The 26,323-nt window shown below is 39.9% G+C and overlaps 1 protein-coding gene across 2 annotated transcripts in view; it reads left to right on the forward strand.

Moving 5' to 3' along the window:
* SLC44A1 (solute carrier family 44 member 1) overlaps positions 1-17,569 on the forward strand; it is a 63,859-nt gene extending 46,290 nt beyond the window's left edge. The window contains exons 6-16 of one of the 2 annotated variants that reach the window (XM_056324907.1): positions 127-296; positions 2,328-2,417; positions 4,886-5,013; positions 5,891-6,077; positions 8,286-8,451; positions 9,802-9,958; positions 10,391-10,474; positions 11,497-11,634; positions 13,362-13,598; positions 15,129-15,209; positions 17,452-17,569. In XM_056324907.1, the coding sequence (XP_056180882.1) occupies positions 127-296; positions 2,328-2,417; positions 4,886-5,013; positions 5,891-6,077; positions 8,286-8,451; positions 9,802-9,958; positions 10,391-10,474; positions 11,497-11,634; positions 13,362-13,598; positions 15,129-15,209; positions 17,452-17,475 (1,462 nt within the window). In that variant the 3' untranslated portion in view covers positions 17,476-17,569. The other variant, XM_056324906.1, reaches the window with a different exon arrangement.
* Positions 17,570-26,323: the final 8,754 nt, after the last annotated feature.

Here is a 26,323-nt window from a genome sequence, read left to right on the forward strand (position 1 = left end):
GTTTCTGGTTATGATGTTATGAGGGTGGAATGGTTGCATCTATTCACCTTTCATTTGTGTGTTTATGTGGCATTTATATTAAGTAGGAGTAATTTTTTTTTCTGATTTTTTTTCTTGTGTCACCAGTGCACCTATTCCATTCTTCCATCGCTGTGCTCCTGTGAACATTTCCTGCTATGCCAAGTTTGCAGAGGCCCTGATCACCTTTGTCAGTGACAGTAGTGTCTTACACAGGCTGATTAGTGGAGTTATGACCAGCAAAGAGATTATAATGGGACTTTGCTTGTTATCACTAGGTAATTGTTTTTCTCATTACTAGCTATTTCTTAGTACTGCATTAGGAGATTGTTTAACACCCTCTAACCACAATATGAGCAAAAAATTTGTATGATAGCAATGAGCCCTTAGAAAATGGTTCAGAATGCTTTTTTTAAATTTTATTTGACAGCTGGGTAACTTACTCAGAAGCAATATACATATGCTTTCCTGTTTTTTCTCCTCTTCCACTGATTATGAGATGTGTGGATGTTGATTAGCCAACATTGTTTTTTGTGTACTTAACAGAGCCTCCCGATTCTCCTGATTTTTGTTACAATATCCCCCTTTTCCCATTTCTAATACTAATCTTCTGCCAACTGAGGTTCACATAAACCCTTTCCAAATAAAAAGGACAGGGTGAGAAATGCACACTCGTCCAGAATGTAGGTGTTTTAGTTTGTTTCATGTAACGTATTTGTGCAGGGGTATGAGAACTTTCAGAGGGAAAATGAGAAACTTAGGTGCCCATTTGTTGTATTGTATGTTACCTGCTTCTTCCTCTTCCCCTGCAATGAAAAACTTCATGTCTTTGAAAATCTCAGACTTGCCTAAAGAGCTGGAAATTCACAGCAGTATAGAGGTGCTGAATTGTTTCTACAGTTGTGAGATGCCTCTAGCCTGTAGAGCAGGGGTCCTCAAACTACGGCCTGCGGGCTGGATACGGCCCCCCAGGGTCCTCAGTCCGGCCCCCAGTATTTACGGACCCCCCGCCAGGGGTTGGGGGGGAAACCAAGCAGCCGCAGATGGCTGCCTGACACTGCATCCGCGCCGGCCCCTGGTTAAAAAGTGTGAGGACCCCTGGTCTAGAGTGACACATATCACTAGACTGAAATGCTGTTTTAACAAAGTCTTCTGACTTAAGGTGGAATACTACTCACTCACAGAAATTACTTTCCTAATGAGTCTGTTTTACTCCTACCAAGTATGAAATCTGAAATCCTGAAATTGGAGGCCCCAGATACTAGCCATGTAAATGAGCCATGTGTGGTTTAGAAATAAATACTGCAAAGCTGTGCCTGATAAAGAAGTTGTTTTCTATCTGCCTTTGTGTATAAAAAAAATTAAAAAAAGAAGATACTAGATACCATTAAAAAAAACTACAAAACAACCACACAAGGCCATTGAGTATCTTTTCAATTATAACTGGAAAGCTGTTTAGTCTTCTATCTTGACAGCTGCAGTATTTGATAATAACGGTAGATACTGTTCCAAATCTGAACAAGTGGCTGATTAGCAGTGCTACTGTTTAGTTAGTCAGAAGTTAGTAGAGCTTTAGATACAGTTAATTTAAAAAATATTTTTCATACCTTTGTAAAACAAATTTCATTTATTTTTAAACAGTGGGTAAGACACTGTGATTCAGAAAGCCAGGTTCCAGTGGCTTTCATGATGTACATGATATGTATATGCAAAAATATGTGCCTGTACTTAAACATACCGCTCATTAAATCTTAATTGGCTGAGATTGTAGAGGACTTTTTAACATGCGGTTCCTGACAGTCGAACTGTATGAACACAGCTTGTTAAAGAACTTGCTGTGAACGTTGAAAATAGTCATAGTTGTTTTACTTTTTACTGGCATGACTTTTTGGAATACACAGGTGTCACATTATCTGCACTTGTCTGACAAGTGTATTTGAGTGCGAATTCTGCCCTGTTCCTCAGGAAGTGTGCTCACGTTACCAGACTTGGAGTACTATCATGTCTTGCTGTCTGTTTTGTCATTGTCTAAATACATCTCTGTCTGTATGTATGCATTATGTCTTGTATTTAATGTACCATGTAAATGTATTTATGCTCCTTTTGTTTTAATCAACAGTATCAAAGCAGAAACATAGAGGTGGCTAATTTCCTTAACTGTCTGTGCAGTGAGTTCATAAGCCTCAGAAAAGAAATCTCATGTTTAAAAATTCTGTTGGAAGGCAGCTATCTCAGTGCAGTGGAAAATTAGGAAGACTATTTCTAATTGAAATAATTGCTCTGCTTATTTTATTTGTCTTCTTTTCCAGTGTTGTCCATGATTTTGATGGTTATAATCAGGTACATTTCAAGAGTACTTGTCTGGATTTTAACAATTCTTGTCATTCTGGGATCACTTGGTAAGTCTTGTTTGTTTCCCAGTTTTTGAGAGCCCAGTTCTAATCTTTGGCTCCATGTCCTCATGCCAGCTACATCCTGCGCAGATCATGGACCATGCGTTTCCTTTCAGCTTTCCTTTGAGTCCCTTGCAAAACATAACATCAAAAATGCCACCTTTGTAATTGCGGTCCTCTCCCGGAGTGTATGTTGCTCCTCTGAGATTTGCTGCATGCTCTGCTCGTCTGGTCAGCTTCCTGTCAGCCTAGCTCACTAGAGCCCATGTAGGCAAGAAGGGATATCCTTCACAGCACTTGTAGCACAACCTTAAAACTTGCCTATTTCTTAAGCTGCCTTCCAGGCATGTCCGACTCTGGCAGAATCTGGCATACTTGAGCATGCAGGAATCAAATGGTAAATTGCTGGTTATGCAGCTCCAGGGGACCTCAGGATGTAGATGTGTCTGTATGACCCTGACATGTTAGTCAGCCCCTTCAGCTCTCCAAGTAGCTCTGTGGGTGTATTTAAGACCTGTTCTTGAGGAGGGGAAGCAAAGGTGCTTTTCTAGCATTTCTAATTAAGTCCTTGTATTTCCACATGACTCAAAGTCCTGCATGACCTAGGTCATGTGTGAAATGCAGCCAGCCATGCCATCTTGGGAATGGCCAAAGAATGTCCCATCCAAAATGATGCAGCTTGGGTGAAAATACCCTTACTTCATCATGTTATCTTTTTACATTCGTAAAACTAAATTTTTCTGTTATTGTTACTCAGTAGCTAAGCTGCAGGAGCAAAATCACAGACTCAACGACCTATCAATATGATCCTAGTTGAAGCCACTTTACTTAAGTGTCTGCAAGCTTATATACAATTTTAATATTCATACACATGTCACACTTTAATTCTGTTGGTTACATACACTATTCACATGCTGCTATACAGATACTAATTGGTTAAGAGCATACAAGTGGTTAGTCTCATCATTAAAATGGACATGCTTGCAGTCATCAGTTCCCAGCTCAGCTCCTGTTTTTCTGCCTGCTTAACTACCAAATAATCCTGTTTTCTTGGTTTGAGGTGTCTTACTCACACAACTTTGCAGCCTTGCTGAGCAGATAAAGCTTTTAATTATATCAAGCTGCTAAAGCAAGAGTGACTTTTGGTAGGCCAGGTGTCCCTTTTCTTCCAAATACATTGCTACACTAAGCCAAAATATATGGGCAGATGACCGTATAGAAGGAACAAAAATAGAATACTATCAAATTATGAAGCACTATGGAAAAAAACCAGCAGTCCATCTGTTTTTTTCAGGATCATTTTGGTTTTCTGTTTACTGATCTCATGATCTGTGACTACAGAAAATGAAAAAAATTGATTTTTTCCCCATGTTTTCCATTTTCTTTACAAGCTGAGCAACTATGTTGAGTTAAAGAGTTGAATGACTTGTCTTATTGCCATCCGTTGTTATGTTCTAAAAAATTGCATCCATTACACAGCCTGAATAAGAACATATCATTTGTGAGACATACTGCTTATTGTTATTCACTGTTTGTTTAGGAGACCCTGAAAGAGCATCATCCATTTTAGACCTGAACAGAGTACCTTCAGTAAAGACTTGTGATCTCCAGATAAGCTTATGCAGCTGATTCAGAAATAACAAGAGGGATACTCAAAAGAGGAAAAAAAAAATTTATCAGAGAGAAGAGGTTATCTCCCTGAGGGGCTGGAGTCTTGTGTTTAAGAAAAGTTCTACCTCGGAAAGGTAGCTAGAATAGGAGTATGATATTCTGGCCCTATGGGTAGGATTTTGGAAAGTACCTCACATTGAAAGGCACAGGAGGCCACTATACTGATGTTTTTTCCAGTGCCCAAAAGACATTGTCTGATGCAGGTGTAGCTGTGTGCCATTAACCTGAGGTGCTGTTTTCAGCATCAGGACTGTTTCTGCTCTTTTCAGTTAGCCTTCTCAGGAGTGGAGACTCCTTCTTTTGTTCCTCTTGTTATTTTGCATCCTCATCCAAAAGTCTCTCTCTGTTCCTCCTACTAAATTCTTACTCACAACTTTATTATACACATATATACATACATCCTACCGTATAACTTCATTTTTTATTTTGTACCTCTATTACCTGTATAATAGGAGCTGTGATCTTCATTTTTAGGGCTCCCCACAAACCAGTTATTTCATGCGCTTCACCCTAAAACACAGGGTCAGAGAGCTTCAAGTTGTCTAAAGTGGTTGTAGTGGGTGATACTGTGGAAAGAGTATATCCACTTGAGAAGAGGGCAACAGAGGAGAACTAAGCACTTGTCTGTCATATGAAGTTCCTGTTGGCTTGGGCATCAGTGCCCTTGAGTATTCTCTGCCACACTAGACTTAAAAAGAAGAAACTGATTATAGCTTCTTTCATACTGGGTAGTGTGACTGTATCATATAGAAGGAACATTTTTCGTTTATCCTTTTTTTTTTTTTTTTTTCTCTAAAACACAGGTGGCACAGGAGTCCTGTGGTGGCTCTATGCTAAGCAACGAGTATCTGCCAGTGCTGTTGAGACTCAAATAGCCAAAGACAATCTTCAGGCTCTCCTGATCTATGCCATTTCAGCGACAGTCTTCACGGTATGCTTTGTTAATGACTATTATTTTCTTAGTGTCTTCCTGGTGGTCTCTTATTTTTTTATTCAGCTGAAAGGTTTATATTGCACACATTTTTGAAGAATTTGTTTCTATTGCAAGCTCTGTTGCAGTGATACATATGCTTGGGGTTTTTTTTAGTTCCAGGTATTGTTTGCTAATATCTGGTTTTGAGTCAGGAGAGAGTTCCTAACCCTGCAGCTACTTTCCTCTACTGCAAAGTGTCCACAGGGACTTCCAAGAATAGGTAGAATATTGGACTTCTGATCCAATTTCACTTACGAGATTTTTCTTAGGTTCTCGTTTCAGAGATATTTTGTAATTTCTGTTTATTTGAAAGTCCTTAGACTATTCCTGCTTCTGAAATGGGTTGTTCCCAAACTTTTTCCATTTACAGAAGGATCATTGTGAACTGATTATTGAACCAATTCCTCTTCTTTAGGCCTTGCTATTCATTTTGAAGCGGACTTTACTACTAAAAATTGACAATGTTTGACTAACTTATGCCACAAGACCACCACACCATGCTCAAATACAAATGTTAAATTGTATTCTTTGTTACATCACGCTGATTTCACTGGTTTGTAAAATATAATTGAGGATAGAATCTGGTCTAATTTCATCAGCCTGAGGCTGGTGATGATTCCAGATACATTATTATGAGATTAGAGTTCCCCAAAAGTATAATTTGGAAAATAATGTATCACCAGAGGAAGCTGATACAGGTTTTACATTTTGGTCTTGTGGTCTTATAGATAGAGCATGTGTTAATTTCCTGTTTTTGAATATCCTAGCTGTGCAAAATGATGTCTTGCTTAGTTTTCAGTTCTCTGAAATGTGATTTGTAAACTTCTCCCGCTAGGTTATCTTGTTCTTGATAATGTTAATTATGCGTAAACGAGTAGCTCTCACCATTGCCTTGTTCCATGTGGCTGGCAAGGTCTTCATTCACCTGCCACTGCTAGTCTTCCAGCCGTTTTGGACATTCTTTGTGCTTATCCTCTTCTGGACATACTGGATCACAGTCCTGCTTTTCCTTGGTACTACAGGTAAGCAGCTACCAGGCTTATTCTAAATAAATTGCACTTCTATTTTGGTTTGGTTTCAGGCAGAGTTGGTTAAAAAGCATGTGGGAACCTCTCGAAAAAAACCCACATGTTACGCTTCTGTTCTTGTCTGCTTCAGTGACTTCAGAACATTTGTTTCAGGGAAGTAGTGTGTTTGAGTCTGCAATCCCAGTACGTTAATTTGTGCCTTAGGCCAGCTTTTTGGTTTAATGCAAGTTGGTATTTTGCAGACCACAAGATTCCATTAATAAGGCTGATGTAACAGTTTTTCAAATAATTCCCTCTAATTGTACAGAAACAGGTTAAAACCAGTCTAATCTTGCAGCTAATCTCATAAAGTAATTGTAGTGAGTATCCACGCAGATGAAGACATGGTAATGTAAGAACTGTTTCACACAATTACCATCTACCCTAATGTAAATATACTGAAGTAGTTTTCAGTTGTTCATAACTTAGGCGTCCAGTATTATTCCAGCATTTTCCAGATTTATTAGGGAGATTTTTCTGCTATTAGTACACCGCATTCTGAAAGCAGCCACTGTACTCTCTAATTTCTACCTGCTGTGAAGAGCGTGGAAGGTGAGAGTTTTGTTTGTGTTCAGGGTCTGACAAGAGCTTCTAGAATTAGTCAGTCCTATAGGTCCAAATCTTAGTTACTTCAGCAGAGAAACCTAGCAACTGCTTTTTAAAATGGGAGAGATCTGTGCTATTTTGCAGTAGGCAGTGGAGACCATCATTCATTATTAAAACCTTAGTATTTGAAATTTATTGTTTTCTGCTGATCCGGAAGTAACAGCGTTTCAGGTCACAGCTATTTCAGGATAATATAAGATCAGTATTTTTTATTTCATAGCCTGAATTCTTGGTGAGGGATGGAGGTAATAGAATTCATGTGTTCTTGTTCTCACTACTGTTGAAACTTCAAGTTTTCATTACATGCTGTGCTATGTTCATATAATGTTCACCTCTGAAAGTGAGTTAAGTCTCAGTCCTGTGCTTTAGTCTGTGAGTTAAAGACCACCGCATAGGGACTAGATTTGTAGCAGAATTTAGTCTGATACTGTATTTTACTGACAGCACTCTTCAACTGGCCTTGATTCTGCAAAGACTGTTTTATGCTTGTAGCTTTATATGCACTCAGTATCCTCACTTGTATCAGTTAAACAAAAATCTTTATGCAAATGGGGCCAGATCATTTCAATCCAAACCAGAAGTGAAAAAGTTTACATTATCTGTGTATGAGAAGAAGCCTACACTCACGAAGAGCTTGTTCACTGAAACCAAAACTTACGAAGAGCTTGTTCACTGAAACCAAAATTATTTCAATAGTTCAATTGCTTCAAAAGAGAAGACTAATTTTTTATATAAGCATAAAAGCATAGCTAAGAAGGTGGAGAAGGCGCTATCAACGCTAATTCAAAACAGTGTTTTTTGAGGTAAGCATTTTATCCATGTTACTTTCAGTATTTTTCTGAATCTCAGCCGTTCACATAATTGTGTAAGACAGAGAACATCTCAATGTGAGTTAATGCATTGAAACAGAGCTTATCTGAGGAAGGTTCTGACATGTGCTGTCAGTCTCAATACATGATATCACTATTCACATTAGACAGTCAATGGATTTCTGAATGTATGAAATAATAAATTTATAATTCTAAAGCTGCTCCTTATGTTTGTAAAATGTCTGTTCCTTTAAAGCTACAAATATGGTTGAAATACATGCACAAAGACTTACCATTAGGAAATCAAAAGCGATTGTTGATGTTAACATCTAGATATAAGGAGCTACGAAGTTTAATATTGTTTCTTAACGTATGAATAATATCAACAGAACAGCAGACTGAAATTGAGGATGATTGAGACAAGCTTCTGTTATGTTTAACTGTAAGAATTTTTGCTACTTGGAGGTGGTTAATTTTGGAAATTTTCACCATGTGGCTAAAAATTAGAAGTGTTGCAGGATTTTGTGTATGCTCAGAATATTTTTAAGAGCTTTTTTCAAATGCCATTATGCTGATTGTCTCAAAAGCTGTATCTTCTTACAGTCTTCCTAAACATGACATTTAGAATTATTAGTAGAAGCTAGAAGGATTCTGCTGTAGCTGGTTATGAACTGCTAATACCATATGCTGGCTTCTTTCTGAGTTGATGGAAGCACCATTACCTTTTTTTACCCTTATATCTTTCTAGGTAGTCCTGTCCCAAATGAAGAAGGATTTGTTGAATTTCGGATGCTGGGTCCTTTGAAATACATGTGGTGGTATCATGTAGTGGGACTCATCTGGATCAGCGAGTTTATCCTAGCCTGTCAGCAGATGACAGTAGCAGGGGCTGTTGTGACATACTATTTTACAAGGTATGAACAACTTAGCTCTACTGTGAGCAGCCTAGAAATGGATTTAGCAGAAATAATGAGGGACAGAGCTTTTGGGGAGAATACTTGCTTCCATCCTGGAAGCTGGAAAGAAGTTGAATTGTATTGACTCTTCTTAAGTCATGTCATGTCCTAAAATAATCTGGTTTGCTGGTTACAAATGGTATTCTTGATATTTAGGATTTGAATTCTTGTTTGCCTTGTAACCTGTGCACATTGTATGCTCATGGATGGTGGTTTGCAAACCTAAAAGGTCATCTGTGATGCTAATAATTAATGCTGATAAGCTCGGTAGAGATTAAAAAATATTGAAAGCAATTGATTATTACTTTAATTGCAAAACAGTGACCTTAAAATGATTTACAGGGCTTCATTAATCTTTCTTAGACTAGGTTGCTTAAGGTGGCGTTAGCTTTATCATTGACATACAGATTCTGACAAGTTCATGTACAAATAAAAAGTGACTACAAAATTTATGAATATTAAACCTGCGTATTTCATTGCTTTATTTGTGTACTGAATTGTGTATCAGGGCATACCTTACACTGACTATTCTGCATGTATCTGCTACCTGTTCAAGAAGGCAATACTAATTGTTAAACAATGGTTTTGCCAGCTTTCAAGAACAAGAATTTTGTTTTACAGAGATATGAAACTGCTTTCAAAATAGTGAACTTAGCTTTGGGGGTTTAGTCTTGTATTTAAAACTTTTCTGAAATTAAGATTGCTTAAAATTTACTTTAAGTAAAAGAAAATTAAGTTCAAAACTCTGAAAGAGTATTCATCTGATCAAAAATATTCTAGCCATGCTGCAATAAAATAGCTTATTTTAAGGTACTTGGTTCCTTGAGGGTATAGTAATTGCTCAATCAGAAATGTTAAACATCTGAGAAAAGAATTTACTTAATTAAAATTAGTAATGTCCTCTAAAGTCTCCACAGAGACTGACAGAACAGGAGAGAAGGGGAACACAAGTTTATCAATATGCCAGCTAAAAAAGTATTAGCGTTGTTTCTCACTTTTTTGAAGGTTTTGAATTGCATGTCATCAAATGTACTTTTATAGCAATTGCTAATAGGTGATAGCAGTAATACAGCCAACTGCTAGTACAACTACCCTTAAGACTTACTGAGTCCTTATCCTATTCCTATTACTGCGTCAGAGCCAAAGCTGTGACTTGCACAGGATGTCAGTGTGGACTGAACAGTGTGCCCTGAAGGCTAGTATGAGGATAATACATTCCTTTTGCACGTTGTTTTCTTGAGAATATGTGGTGCTTCTAGATGATGTTGCATACAGACTGATCATTCTAGTTTATTCTTTTTCTAACAGGGAGAAAAGGAATCTGCCATTTACTCCTATTCTGGCATCTGTTAATCGCCTTGTTTGTTACCACCTAGGAACAGTAGCAAAGGGGTCTTTCATTATCACACTGGTGAAGATACCACGAATGATTCTGATATATATTCATACACAACTAAAAGGAAAAGTAAGAGAAATAGATTCCATTTTCTTACTGATACTCAAGGCCTGATGTATTTACACGTTAATTTAATCTGTATGGGAGGCTGAAGTCTGTTTTGGAATAATTAGATACGAGGAAGAAATTCTTCACTATGAGGGTGGTGAGGCACTGGAACAGATTGCCCAGAGAAGCTGAGGATGCCCCCATCCCTGGGAGTGTTCAAGGCCAGGTTGGGTGGTGTTTTGAGCAGCCTGGTCTACCTTGCCCATGGCAGGGGCATTGGAACTAGGTGATGTTTCAAGATCCCTTCCAACCCAAACCATACTATGATTCTCATAATGTTTGGTCTTTAAAGGACTGTGAGTTACAAGCTAAGTATCGGTTACTGAAACACAAAGGAATATTTTCTTAAGATCTGTTGGTTTTTTTGTTTTCCCACATTCTGTGCTTTCCTAGGAAAATGCTTGTGCTCGCTGTATGCTTAAAGCCTGCATCTGCTGCCTTTGGTGTCTAGAAAAGTGCCTGACGTACTTAAATCAGGTAAGATTTTCAAAATCCAAGTTTTATATCACAGCTGATAATATATATTTTCCCAGAATGCATTCTGAGACTGACATATAATGTATCATACTTTGATAGGAACTGAACTTCAGTGACTGTACTTCAGTCTCGTCTCTATTAATGAAATTACACTGCAAATTACTACATTAGTCTTTGTTTACATTGCAAAGGTGAAAAACTTTGTGAGCATGATAACTTTATAATAATTATTTAGCGGTTGGAGATGTTCCCCCTTATGTTCACTCTGTCAAAGTACATCTGAGTTTCAGTATATGTTTGCTATGAAAAGAGAGTGAAACTTTTGTACACAAAATGAACAGCTGTACATAACATCAAATTGTCGTCATCATCTGCAAAGTGGAATAAAAGTTGCAAGTTGTGACACACTGGCTGGTCAGACCCCTTTGTAAAAGAGGTTTTATTGGCCTGTGGTTCTGCTTCTGTTAAGTACATCTATAAATATCTCTGTAATATCTTTTTTTCACAGTTTTCATTGTTTTGCTTGTGGAAATATAGAAAATAAAATCTGAAGCAACATTTAAAAAAACCCTAGTGTAATCCTTGAAAATTTTCCTGGCTAATCTTGAATGCAGTCTAGAGAAGTATCTAGAAATTATTTTGGTGGACTTACATGACTCCAACTCTTTTGTATTTCCAGAATATTTTTGCTCACTACTTAATTGTGGTAGTTATGCCACTGCTCACCTCCTCCTGCAGAGAAATTGCAAATTCTGTTTAATTAGTTTTTTTGGAATAAACTTGTTAATGCATAAATGATGAGCAAGAGAGGAAAAGAATAGTAATTCTCTACCTCATGTAGTCGTCTTCTGTCTACTGGTACATCCTGCTTGATTCAACAACTCTCAAGGGAATGTTTGTTCAATAACATCCTATGACTTATGTGACTTATTCAGAAACTGTATCTTTCCCTTCTCCTTCCCTGCCCCCTCCTCAAAATACCTGATCATTCCATGAGTAAATCTTCAATCTCCTTTTCCCAGAATGCATATACAGCCACAGCTATCAACAGCACCAACTTCTGCACCTCAGCAAAAGATGCCTTTGTTATTCTAGTGGAAAATGCTTTGCGAGTGGCTGCCATAAACACAGTTGGGGATTTTATGCTGTTTCTAGGAAAGGTATGTCTTCTGTTTACAGTTATGGACCTACATAGTAGCAAACTTCCCTTAGCAATGGCTTGCACCCCAAATACAAAATACCTTAAAACTGCTGTTTCTTAGCATGCATTTTATCACATCTAGCAGCAGCGTATCAGGAAAGGACTGTCCAGGGTAGGCAGGATAAACAGGTGATCCACTTACGTTAAGTAAAAGTGATTAGGAGGAATTAGTGGCCAATGGTGACATCTTTTGCATGAATTTTTTTGGGGGGTCAAGGAAAAGTGATTAGAAGTTCTAAGTTTTTTACTGGTTTTCTGGTTAAAACCTAGAATTCTAAGGAAACAAAGCATTTCCTCTAAATTCTGTTTATTAAGGGCTCTCCAGGTTTATGTTAAAAATTGGCACATTATTGATCACCATTTATGACAAAATTGGACTGGAAGGTAATACAGAAGCCTGCTACAAGAAACTGCCAGCTTAAGCAACTAAGTTACCTTACTCTGAGAATTAAAAGGACAGTACAATAATTGCTGTGGTCAGTCAGCTTTTTGGGTCTCCAACTGGTGAAGATGTCCTTTATGGAAACTTAATCCAGTGAATTATTCCTGTCCTTTGAAGGATTTTGTGCTATTACTTACTAAAACCAACAATACCAATCCACTTGAATCACCTGTGCCTAAGCATTCGGACACTGGTTGGTCTCAACTGTCTTCCCTATTACATTCCTTTACTTCTATTAAGTTAGAGTACATTGGGCTGAACTTATAATCCAATAATTATGTCAATAAGATGTAAGAAGAAACAAACACATAATGAAAACACAGGTGCTTGGAAGACCATGAAATTGCATACTGTGGTTTTATGGAGGAGTCTGAAAGGTTTTAGGAAACATCTCCCTGAAAAGATGTCTTTCATATTATTAGAGAAATGCACAGGTGACATAAATGTTAAAATGAACAATGCAGCATATAAAATACAGTATCACCTAGAATAGTGCTAGGCTGCCAGTCCAACCAGGTACTTTCATAATACAGTAAAGCTGACCAATTTTACAATTTTGTGTTTAGCTGCAGTTCATCATAGTAGGTTTAGAAATGTTCAAAATGTTGAGTGGCCACAACAATTGTTTTAGTCCTTTTGTTATTCCTAAAGACCAAACTGGTACCCAGTGGAATATCTGTTAGGGCCTCACACATCGTCTAGTTCTGCGGAGACTGGTACATGAAGTGCCTCATGTGAATTCTGATCTGCTTCCCCTGTATGGAGATGAGACAGAGATAAGACAAGCTTCGAAGCTGTTTCCACTTGCAAAATGAAAAATACACCATCCTTCTAAGACAGACCTTCTCACGCACACACAAAAAAAACCAATTGTACATTAAATGATGGGTAGCAACAGGTTCTGGATGTTTTATAATTGACAGGATTCAGTTATTTTTTACAGGAATATTCTGTGACACTAGAACTATGACAGCAGTATATAAATGTAATGTGCTCTGAAAAATACCTTTTGTGCTGAAGGAGGTGTTTGAAACTATTCTGATTTGCACATGCTGGACCAGTGGATAAAATGTAATTTATGCTTAGGGATGTGGGGAATACAGGAGGTAAAGATGTTGTTACCACTAGCACTTCTAGCTGTAGCCCTGACAGAGCAAGAAACACGTAAGTTAAAAAAACCCAACAAATCAAACAAATATCAAAAGTCTTCTGCCATTAGAGTTGTCTACTGTTTTCTTTTTCAGGTCCTGATTGTCTGCAGCACAGGTTTGGCAGGGATTATGTTGCTGAATTACCAGCGAGATTATACCATCTGGGTGCTGCCACTCATCATTGTCTGCCTCTTTGCATTCCTGGTTGCTCACTGCTTCCTTTCCATTTATGAAATGGTTGTTGATGTCCTTTTCTTATGTTTTGCCATTGACACAAAATACAATGATGGGAGCCCTGGGAGGGAATTCTACATGGATAAAGTTCTCATGGTAAGTTTCCCCTTGCTCTCTAAGGATATGGTTCCATAATACAGGTATTTTGACAGTGGAGTGAACTCACTAGCTGCGTTTAATGTGGTAATTTTTTTTTACCTGGGTTACTTTGCTGTCTTGTACATAGTTTGATCACCAAACACTTTGATCAGATGAGATCAGATAAGTAGTGATGCTTCCTTCCCTTGGCATGACTGGTATTGGCTTCTATTTTGCTGGCTCTTACACGAGCAGTCATCTTGCAGAATCATGCTCTTGGGTATCATTTCTTGTAAATGATACAATGCAGAATGGAAAGAAGCAAAATGAAGGCTAAGGACTTGGGGTTTGTACTCTCCTAAGAAGGACCTCTCTTGGCATGTGGAAAAGAAAAAAGTATTCTACCCCACACGTAGGTAGTAACCACACTAGAGATTTTCTTATTTCAGGTACGCAGGAACCAGCATTTGACTCTGAGTCTGTCATGCACAGAAACCAACAGGTTTTATACTCTGCCTTGGAACATAGATGCTATGTCGAGACCCTTTGCACAATTCATTTCTTAAATGTTTGTTCCATCTTACTCCCTGTTCACTCTAGCTAGAGACTAAGATGTAAAAATTGTGCTCCTCAGACCCTTCCTTCATCTTGTTGCTGAGTAGGTAATTTTCTTGGCAGTGTTTTTAAGTGGCAACGATAGAAAATGTCCCTGTAAAACATACCCCCATGTAGGGTAGAGGAAGAGACTCACGGCTTCTTAGCATAATTCTGTTTTCTGATTACTTTTTGGAAAACAATTACAAGAATTTATGTTAAATTTCTGGTAAAAACTTACAGATTCTAAAGGATATAATAAATGGTAGCTGATGAGCTGCTTTTTAGCACAGAATTAAGAGTAAAATGGAGCATGCTGTCTTGGAAGACAACACAGATAAATCATAAAAGGATTGTGGGTTTCTTTAGTCAGCACTCGATATCACAAAACACTAGCAGCTAAATTTTGCTGAAATTTGCTACAGCATGCTTGCCTTTAAAAAAAAACAGTTGCATAAAACTGAATTAGCACCTTTGCTAATCTTCGTGAATAGGTGATTGTGATCTGGTGAAAAATTTAAGAGTTCAGATTGAGGGAAGTTGGGGAAATCAACAAGACCTTGCAGATGTGTCTCGTCCCTCTGTTTAGTGGCATTCTCACATCACACACAGTTCACAGGATAGGATGTAATAGCTGGGATCTCTGCATTTTGTTGGTTGCTTTTGGGTTTTTGACAACCACACTTCTACTACCCTTCCCCATAAAGCAGAGCATTGTGTGGTAAATGTGAAAGTTGTAACATCACACAAGGCAAGTACCTGTCTGGCTTCCAGAATGAAATGTGGCTATTTGGCAGGGTTTCTTGATACTTCATGGATAAGTCTGAGCAAGAGAAGTGTGCAGAGCAAGTTGTGTTGACACTTTAAGCAGTTACATCTTGAAGCTTTTTCTTGAGATCTGATGCTTGGAGTCTGCTTTAAGAAAACCCTTTTCACTTCGTTATTGTTTTTCAGGAGTTTGTGGAGAATAGTAGGAAATCTATGAAAGAAGCTGGCCGGGGAGGTGGAGCTGAGGGCAGAGAGCTAAAACCAATGGTAGGTGCAGGTGAGGAGGTGGCGATCCTCCAAGAGTTTCACTTTTACTTCTTCTCCCTCTTTGTCTTTACTGACTGCACTTCTTCAGGAGAAGTTTTTGTTTTCTGTATCACTCAAGATGTTCTGCTTTTTCTGTTCGTGAGCTTGCCTATCACCTGGATGGCAGAGTTTTTGTCACAGCTGAGACCATCTCCTGTAAAAGTAAGATGAAAGGAACTGTCATATGAAACAAATGCAGTATAATTTCATTAGGATTAGTAGTGCATGCTATGTGGTATACACAGACAGCCCCAATTGCTGAGTAATCTTAAAATAAGATGGCTCTGGAATTCATTGGGCTATTCTGACTTTAATTCTCTTTTCAGCCCTGAGCTGAGCAATTTTTGTTCATCTTATGTTCACTGTAAAAGCCTGAAGAACACTACTGAGCACATCCAGTGTTGCAAAGTAGGACCAGGCTTATTTAAAGCTCTCACCAAATTATTTTATACAGTAATGAGGAATTGGATACAGTGATTCCTTTCAACCTGCTCAAATGACATTTCTCCCAGTTGTTTGTTTTTATTGCCAACTACTTATGTTGCTTGTCTCTTGTGTGCTCTTTCCATCTCACACTGTCGGATACACAGACAGTGAACAATGCATCATTTATGCTTCTGCAGCCTGTTTTACTTATGGTGTGCCTGTTAGGAAGGCATTGCATGTATGAGTAGCCTGAAATAAGGAACAGGAGGTACAGGTAACAGATAGGAGTATGAGTTTGGAAGGTGCAGAACTGAGACCGTATGATGGAGAGCCAGGCTGGGCAAGGTATGACTTGTCATCGTGCAGTATGACTTTGTGAAGTAAAATATTTTTCCATCATTACTTTCTCAGAGTATTTGAGGCCTGACTCAGTTCCTTACCATGGAGACAATTTTTTAACTTAATGGAATCTAAATAAGTGTATGCTAACAGTAGCATTTTTTTCAATGATGTATGTGAAGCCATGTTGCATGAGCACTTTTTGACCAACCTGGAATGAGTTCCTGCAGTAGAGTGGATAGATGTGTAGCTTTGTGTGTTCTGCTGTTTCATTATAGCGTATCAGTTTCTGTATTTGCTTATGCCTAAATGCTGCTGTGTTTATACATCTAAAAAACTAATTCTATGCTCATTTACTGTTTTCTTCTGGGAGTAATTCTAGCTGTTCAAAGCAACACTAATGTTGGAATTTTCAGTGGTCTAAACCCTGTAGATTTAAAGCTGCCATTAAAATGATTGAGAATTGGGTGTGCAAACGCTGTAGTCAAATGCACAAAAAATCTCCTTGCAAAATTTTATTTTAACATCTAATTCAAACAACTCATTTACCTTAAGTGGTTTTCCAGTTATGCTCTCATCAGTGCTAGCACAGATTATATTATAGTTGTATAAGCACTTATACTTCTGTACTTGACTGCCTAAAGCTTGGATGATAAAACCTTTACTCACATCCCACCTTGTAAAAGGGCAAACCAAGTACTTTCATAGGCAGGGTGGTCCTGTTCTTGGAACTTGATGCCAGGGGCTTGAGCCTGGCACTGGCTGAAAGTCCTCCTAGGACTGATGGAGAAGATGCTGAGCACTTGGGGCTCAGCCTGAATGTCACCTGCTGAATTACTCCCAGTTCTTCTGCTCGTGTGATTGTCTTGTTTGGAACTGATTGGGCCTTGTTTTCTCAAGTGGTCTTCCATTTTTTGGTGTTCAGCTCTGGTTGAATAAATTTCTGAAATACTAGGATCTCCCTTCCTGACAAGGACAGGATACAGCAGTTACCTTCATGAAATTTCTCATACCTTTCCCTAAAAGCATTGATAAAGCCCTCAGTTACATCTGGAAAAGCATCATTGATAGGTCTGTTCTCCTATCTCGTAGCACCTATAATCCCAAAATTCGGAGTCTGAAAATGAGATGATTTTTTTCTTTTTTTCCCCCTTTTTTAAAAAGTCTTTACTGTTCTGCTTCAGTCTCCTTGAAATGTGGGTATTTCTTAGACATGAAAATTAGTTCTAAAAGTGAAATGCCCTAAGTGCAGTCGTATGCAAATAGGTATTGACAGAGATGAGTAAATGTTTAGGACTTTCTGTTCTTGTATCAAGGCAGAAGGAAAAAAAGACCTTTTCACACTTTTTTTGTTTGGTTTCCAGTGACCCCTTTGACACAGTTTCCCCTTGTCCTTTGGCGTTTGTCTAAGACTGTACTGTATGGCTTTGTTTTCTAGGCCTCTGGAGCAAGTTCATCTTGAAACTAGCCAGCCATATTGGAACCCATTGACATTCCAAAACAGTATATATATACATATATATATACACACATACACACATACACACACACATATATAAATAAACAGCCAAAATCAGAGAAAAGGAACAGGGATTTAATACTTTTATTAACAATTATTTTTGTGAAACATGTACTCTTTTCATACGGGTGGCTTTTACAAGCAGCTTTATCATTGTTCCATTTTTTTAAATTATTCATTGTGGTCATGGAAATGTTGATTTTTATCTGCTTGATATTTTAGAATCTGGAGGAGTTATTGTAAAGATAATCTGAAATGACGACTGGGTTTAGAGACCGATTTCTCATGACACTGCTAATCTACTGAGAGTTTTACTTGTTTTAGTTTGTTTAAATTTGCATTAAATTCAGGACAGTTACATCTAAGGAAAACCTTCAAATCAAGAAAAGTCTCAAATTTAATTTTTCAAAAAGTGGTTTCAGTGAGAGTTCGTTCAGTTTGAATGGATCTGTAAGCAGTCATTTTACTTTGCAGCCCTGGTGGGGCACAGTTTTGTTTATCGGTATCAGATATCACAATAACCAACTCCTCAGGTATTCAGGTGTGTGGGAGCCCTTGCATCTCCTATTAAACAGAAACTACAAAATGGGGACAGATAATTTTTATATGCAATTAACTTCCTGTTTTACCCTACTTACCCCTCATACCAGTCGCCCTTTATCCTTCCCTTGAGTTCAGTAGCCTCCGTCACACTTCAGCAGTGCTCCTTTGAAGGGTATGGATTCTCCATATGAGCAACTGAAATAACAAAAATTGTTAAAGCTCAGTCTTAGCCATACTCATGATTAATTCATGACTAGATATAAAGATGCTGAGGATGGAAAGAGAAATGAACTGTACCACTGTACAAAAAGTACTGTATGCTTCATTTCATTTAATGCCAGGGAGCTCTGGGAAGTGAAAGGGACCATTCCTTGCCTGTTGTTTCATCCATATTTGTATGTACTGTAGCGGGTGGCTAAAACAGGAAAGGGCAGAGAAACACTTCTTTGGATGTGTAACTGCCAGAATAGCTATCTAGAGTTATCTAATAATGACAAGAGAACGTGCTTTTTTATTATTATTATTAGTAGTAGTAGTAGTAGTAGTAGTATTGTTAGGTACTTAAATTTCGTTTCAGTCTGGAAGCTCACCAGATACGAATGCTAATATTCAATTGTTCAATATATTATAATGGTAAATGCTTAAAAGTGTATTTGCTAAGAGTTCATGATCTGTCTATGCTATATACTCCTTTTGTTACAATTTTTTTAAGAAAACTATTTTTGTTAATGTAAAGTTAATATTTCAGAGCAGACTTTTTAAACTTATTGCACTAAATACAAGCTCTGTACAAATAAATAATGCCTCAATGGTTCGATCACTCCATTTAAGAAAATATTCTGAAAGAGAAAAGCCCTTCTGCAGAAGCTTTGAGATGGAGTGGAGAGGTATGTTGAGGTAGAGACATGCACAACTCATGTTATCAAGGCTTTATAAGCAAGCAGTTACCTGTGCTTCCTTTCAGAGGATCAGACTCCTAAATTGGTGCCGAAGGTTTAAAAAAAGAAAAAAAAAAAAAAAAGTAATATCATGTAGCTAACCAGTGCTCTTACCTTTTGGCAATAGTGAAATATTTCACTTCTGCTTCTAGAAGTCATTTGATAACTTGAATTTGTTTAGTTTTCTTTCAGTAAGCCAATTAAAAGGATTTACTTTTTTCACATCACAGAACCCAAACTATATGAAAGGTATAAAAATACATTTAGAAATTATAGCTGCTGGGAAGGCAGGGAGACAGAATTATCCAATCCTGCAAGCACTTGAGACGCTGATTTAAGTGAACCATATTGGGAGCTCCACTGTCATCAGGACGACTAAGTATGGACATTGTAAGTTACACATCCATGTAAGTGCTTACTGGACTAGAACTTCAACCTAGGGACTCAAACTGTAGCCCTGGCAAGGCCTCTCGGTGCAAGTTAGAGGTCAGGCTATCTAGAGGAAGCACTGGAGCAGCCTTAAGTTTGTGGAGAGGAGGCATTCCTGCTGTACCAGTGTCTTAAGACAGCAGTGGCGCTTAACATAGATATTTGTGTAGATCAGTGGGGTTTAGCAACTGAAATTTAAAAACTGGCTTAGGTGAATCCTAAAAACTGGATTCCAAGGCTAAGAGACTTACTGCTTCCAGAGAAACCAATTTCCATCTTGTTTGGATGTTACTTGGAAGTGCTTTGGTTGAAGCCTTGGATTCTGCTCATTTTGACAACAAATTCCTGCCATGACCAGTTACACAAGTTTGTGTTCTCTGCTCACTGGAAGTCCTGGGTGGGGGCTTTTCTCTGTAATTGCAACTAGGACTGCAGTTGGAAACAAATTTTGTATTTTTGTATGACTTGAATGTGCACCATTTTTATAGCAGTTTATCCTGTTAAAAATAAATTTGCTTTATTTACGTGGTGTTTAAAAGATACAGGCAACACTTTTCTATGGGTGGTTGTAATGCTTAAGTGACAAATCTATACAATTACAAAGTTATTAATAAAATTTTGTGCACCGTTCTTGAGTGTATATCCAGCATGCAGAGCTTTTCAGTCATGCCAAAAAGGCATTTCGTCCACACACAGGCTTTCCAGTGGCCCTTCAAAGCTTTTTAATGTCCTGAAGTTCATTTGCAACGAACTACAAGCTGCCCTTTTCCAGCTTATGTCTTGTGCAAGGAGATAATAATCAAACGACTGATGTCTGAAGAGGACAAATTTAGACTCTGCTTTCCTTCCCTAGTGGGGATAGTGGAGTGTGGGAGAACGCTTGATGTGTAAATCCCTAGTTGGCAGTGTGGGTGCTGGGGTCTGCCAGTTGTGATTAATACTCTTGTTGCCAGCTGGTTATTAAAGCCAGTATATGGAGTGCTTTTGGAAGCATTCTGGACTAACTAGAGTGATGCTGCACTGGGAATAATGCTGTTGGAGGGTCAAATGAGACAGCTGAGACAGAGAAATCATCTCCTTGGAAAGCCCACAGAACCAGGTAGTGCTTGAGGATGGATTCAGGCAGGATAGTTTGGGTTTAAAAATTAAGCCAATGGGATTACTGGTTCCCAGCATTTGGCTTCTGCAACAGTATGCATCGTAGCCTCTGATCAGCTAGGTTTCAAAAGAAAAAAACCATGCCATTCTTTAAATTGTTAGTTTTTCCCACATTATTTTAATCTCTGTTTTATTTGGAAGTTGAGCAGCAGTGTGTTGTCTTTATTGCTTCTTCCAGCCCTAGAGATGTTTTTGTTGCTGTTCTTTTAGCTCACATTCCTGTATCGCTCTTCTAGCAAAGGAGTGCCAAGTGGCAGAGTGTTAAGCTCCCCATTCTCCCACCGATCTCAGCATGTGCCTTCTCACCTGTCTGAGGCAATGATTCAGGGTATCGCCTAGACTGAATGGGAGGGGAAGTAGGTGCTGAGCTGAGGTCTGAGGTGGGTTGTTTTTTGGTTTTTTTTGCATGGTGTCACTCCATCACTGTGCTGGCTGTGGTTAGGAGCACAGCCCATTCCTTCTACAGTTTCAGTGCTGCTCCACAGCTAGATTAAACATAGCTGTGGCCAGCCTAGAATTTCATAGTCAGCCTTCAGGTAGCTTGTGTTCACACTCCCAGCTGCCAAAAACAGGATGGGGGTTTTACATGTAGCCTTAGCTTGGCATGGTAACCCAAGGACTTTCCGGATTAGGAAAGCACATTCTAGAAGGGAGAACTTAAAGTGGAAAACCCAGTTACACATTGTGGTGGGTTGACCCTGGCTGGCAGGTAAGCCCCTACTCTGTTGCTTGCTCAGTCTCCTCAGCAGGATGGGAGAGAGCATTGGAAAGGACAAAAGCATTGAGATAAAGACAGTTAATTAAGTGGAAAGAAAAATAAAATATCAAAGTGATGCAGAGGCAATCGCTCACCATCTCCTACCGGCAGACCAGTGCCCAGCCAGTCTCCAGGCAACGGCTAATTTGGAGCCACATGCACACACATACACCACCACCCCCCACCCCCCCCCCCAATTTTATTGCTGAGTATGACATGGTATGGTATGGATTATTTATTCAGTCTGTTCAGGTCAGCTGTCCTGGCTGTGTGTCCTCCTGCCCTCTTGCCCAACCCCAGCCTACTCTGCTGGGGTGGCAGAGTGGGGAACAGAGAAGGCCTTGACCCTGTGCAAGCACTGCTCGACAACAGGGAAAATGTCGTGTTACCAACGTTGTTTTGACTGCAGATCTGAAACACAGCACCATGGGGGCTGCTGTGAAGAAAATTAACTGTATCCCAGCCTAACCCAGTACATAGGTCCACTTATTCAAGAGTTAATCCAAGACTTGCTCCCTGCGTTTCTGTACAGCACCTTCTCAGGGTGGTTACTTCTTTCTGAAAGGGCTTTTTTTTGCAGCAGGCAGTTAGCCTGCTCCACAGTGCTCCCTTTCATGGAGGGAGCAGGGGATGCTAGCTCTTATTCTTTCAGCACAAAATGGGGATATAAAGCAAAAATGAGCCCTTTCTGTATCAGTGTTCTGGCAATTGAGCAGCCAGTGTTGGAGACAACATACTTAATGTGCCCTCAGGGCATGCACTTTAGTGGTTTGCTCTGAGTGTTTATGATGTGTTCTATGAATGTATGTTATAGAGTCAGAATAAAATGCATGTAGCAGACACACACTCATCACCATCCAGTGATCATTTGGTTCTAAGTACATACTATTACATGCTGTATTGAACATGGCACAGTCATTTAAAGAAACGCTCTTAAGATGTAAAAGTAGACACCTAACATCATCCCTGTTTTTTAAATCATGGCTTTGCCTGTGCAGATACTGTTTACTAAATCTAAATGTCACTAGTCCATTATTTCATGAACAGCTTGTGTGTCACATTATCACCACAGGGATCCTGTTTCATGTTTGTGGAAAAAAACCCCTTGTGTTTCCCAAAACAAAACCCAACAGACTTATTTGAAGTATTTGTTGCACTCAGCTTGTTTGTTGGGACGATGGAGGTTTACTTTAAAGTTTTCATTTTTAAATGCTCTTTCAACTATTTCATGTCTGCTGTTATTCCCATCACAAAACAAGACTATGGAGACTAGTAAATTTGTATTTCTTGTGTTCTGTAGCAAATACTGTTCTCAAGGTATTTTTTTTTCTTTTATGTTTAGAGAGATGAGAGAAGAGATAAAACTTGTCTCTTGTGATGTGGGTCATGTAAATAAGGCAGAATTTCTGTTCTGGGATGGAGCTGTGATGTGTCTTGCAGTGTTTGCAAGCTGATGCAATCAAGCCAAAGCTCTTCAGAAACATTAGGATTATGAAAGTATTTCTAGGGACATTAGGTAGCATGAATCCATCTAAAAATACCCATTTGGAGGCTACTATCTGGCATTCTTTTGACAGAGAGATGTTAAAATAGAACTATCAGAAAACCAGCAAACACCATCAGATTCTACTGCCCTGTCTCCCTGAGGTCGTATGTGAATATGATGAGCAGAATTCGGTGTTTCAAGTATTCGGTACTTTTCTACAGAAACACGGTACTCCTCTTAGAACCAAAGCTGCGAGAACTAAAAGGAAGAGTACCAGCTGACTGAAGTTCCTAGCAGAACTAGTGTTATTTCAGTAACTTTGAGGACAGCTCTGGCCTAAGTATGCAATAGAAACTGCTGGCAGCATAGGTGGCTACCAATCCTCTAGCACACCACGGCTCCCCTCTGGCTTGGGGGAAATGGGGGCAGCTAAGGAGCATTTCAGAAGGGTTTGTGAGATTAGGAAGCTTGGGCGCTGGCTGGAGTTTCCACAAAATTCAGAAGTTTTAACTCTCAAATAAATACTGCATGTGCTCCAGTATTAGTGTTAGTTGGGTCCTTCTGAGAAGGGAGAATCTCTCTCCTTAGAAAAAGAGTGCCACAAACAAGGTCGTAGTGTCTCCTAGGACAGTGAGGGAGGAGAAAACAAAAATGTTTTGTTTCTCATGTAGGCCAGAAAGCAGCTGCCAGAGGTCAGGTAGAGCCATGGAGAGCAGAATTTCACAGGTAGAAAATATGCCACAGGATCTTCACAGTAGTTAAGAAAATTCCCATTCTGATTCACAGACCTCGCACAGCAGCATCCCCTGTGCCATGCTTTTATTTTGCTCTGGAGCTCTTCAGAGCAAGAAAGAAAGTGGAATCCTATACCTACAGAGAGGAATTATTTCTATACGGTGAATTTTGTTGCTGATTATAGCGACTACCTGAAGGGAAAAGGAAAATCTTTTGAACAGATCTTAAAGGCTTGACAGTACTTGCATTGTTATAGTCCATCAAAGCTTCATCTAGAAACAAATTTTTCATCCTCCTTCACTCATACTTCTAACAGGGCAATCAAACCCCTGGACTGGCTTAGTGATTTACATTGAATCAAGATCAACTAACAAGTGCTCCTTTTTCCAGTGGAATGCCACCTCCTTTGGGAATGGGGAAAGTAAATGTGACACTGTTTATTGTTGTCTTGAGAACTTGAAATGTTTTATACTGCAAGCTGTGAATGCAGGAAGAGAAGGGAAATTAACAGTGCTGATCTAATCTTAGATTTTTCTGTGTAAACTGACATTGTGCCAGGATACTGATGCAAAACTGTATTTTAGTCTAAGAAATGTATAGATTTTTTAATGTATCAAAATAAACTTTTAAGTAAGAAAGAAACTTCTCTGTCTTCCCTGTGGGGTGCGAAGCCCTGCTCTTTTCCTTAGGAATACTATCTCGTGTCCCTGAAGGCAAGCAGAGCCCATCCAAACCTTTGCTCAAGCTTTGCTTTGCACTTCAGCTGAGTAGCTGCAGTAGTGCTGGGCATGCCACCCCAGCTCTCAGTGTGCTGGTGCCAAGAGAAGCATCGTGATGCTAATGCTTGGCTGAGTTGGGCAGGATGAATGGGGTTTTGTAGAGCAGAGGTGTTTTTTCTGCTTTCTTCTCTCTAACCAGCTGCTCCGCAGCTTCTCTCCTGGGGATAGGAAGCTTCCCCTCCAGCTGTATGCCAGCAGTTCCACCCATCGCCGTGTTCTTTGGCCTCCCTGGTAGCTAGGCTACAGGTTGTGTTGAAAGGTCAGTCCCACACAGAAGAGGTTGCTGAAATCTTCACTGTGGAAATGAAGGTTGCCGTGACAGGTGCACAGAGTCCCCTGCACTTCCCCAGGATGCAGGACTCTTTAAGGACTGCTAGGGCTAACTGGTGCAGCCTGGCTAATAACACGCACTTTGCTTGTAGGGACAGCTTAGTGGAAATGCAGAGTAGGGAGGGATGAAGGAAATCTTGTTACGCATTTTGAGCTATGCAAACTGCACATCCCGGCGCAGCACCTCTTGTGGGGACACCTTATTCTGCGAGGTCCTGCACGTGCTCCCAGCTCCCAAGGCAGGGCCTGCTTTCTGCAGAGCTGTTCTTACAGGCTTGGATGGCTGAAGACGGATGGTGAATAGAAGTAATAAATAACAGCAGAATCTTACTAGCAGAGGCATGTTGCAAAGATTCTTTCTCCTCTCCCTCCCATGGGCACAGCAAGTTTCTGCTTTCTTCACTGCCAGTTTTTTTAATACACTAATAAGCCAAGCTGAACCATGTTTCTTGCTTGTATTACTCTACTGCAAACCACTTCTGCACTGCGTTTCCATAAGATGGTTTACTTTATCTGGGAACCACAGCCACTTCTGAACCTGAGGCTGAAGCCATTGTAGCTAATCATTAAATACACTTAGGATGAAAAGGAGCAGGCAGCCCATCAGGCAGAACCTCTGCACGCAGGCACGGCCCTGTGCTGTGGGCCCAAGTGTTTTGCTGCATGTCTCCTGTGTTTTGCAGTTCCTGCAAAGGTATGTCCCTTTAGCTTGGAGTGCTTGGCTAGATGGGTTGAGTTGCATGGAGCAAAAGAGCCTCCGGAGATGCCCTTCATCAAGTAGAGTGTTAGGGGCAGAAGGCACACCACGTACCGGTTATGAAAACCTGTCTGGTTTCCACTGGGTTTGGCTGTGTCAGGACTGCTGAACAGGAGCTCTTTGGCTCTCATTGCCCCCTCCAGCAGTGAGGGACTGAAGTGCTGGCTGGCTGGGGAGGGCAACACTGATTCCCCCAGCTCTGAAACAAAAGTTTTGTGGCTTCCAGGAGGGGGGAAAGCAAAAGAAGGAGCTAAAGGTGGGCTGGGGAGGGCTAGTGAGAGAAGCATGTGCTGGGAGAACAGAATGGGGCAAGGGACTTGGAAGTGAAAGGAAAATGTGAGAGCACTCCGGTGGAGTGGGAAGGAAAACCCAGGAAGCTATTAGTGGGCAGGAGAGCAGGGATCTGGAGACAGGTGACTGGAGCTGCAAAAGCAGGATGTGTTCTTCAGCCATGCAGCAGTTCCCACTGCGAAGACACGCTGCATGCATTGGGCACGTACCTCTGAATGCTAGCCTCGGAACTCTCTGCCGGCATCAGCAGTTGCAGAACGGCACGGGCAGATGCCTCCTCAGATCCGTGCTCCCTGAGCCGCCCTGCTCTCCCACCACCGCTGAAGGACCAGTCTCCGTGCTTGCGGGACAGCATAGCTGGGCTGCTGAAGGAGCTCTCCTGCCTCATCTGGGGCCCTCTGTGCTCTCAGCGTTCGGCAAACCAGCTCCTTCTCCGAGCCAGTGAGGCCATATCCTGCACCGCTGAACTTGACACAGCTCCTTCCTCCCACCGGGGGCCACTGAGGAGCTGACCCAGTTTTAGTTGCTGATATTTAGATGTTTAATGAAGATTAGCTAGTGCACAGGGAGACATTACTTAGAATTTCT

Source organism: Falco biarmicus, chromosome Z, assembly GCF_023638135.1.
Source record: "Falco biarmicus isolate bFalBia1 chromosome Z, bFalBia1.pri, whole genome shotgun sequence".
In the NCBI taxonomy this organism is placed as follows: Eukaryota; Metazoa; Chordata; class Aves; order Falconiformes; family Falconidae; genus Falco; species Falco biarmicus.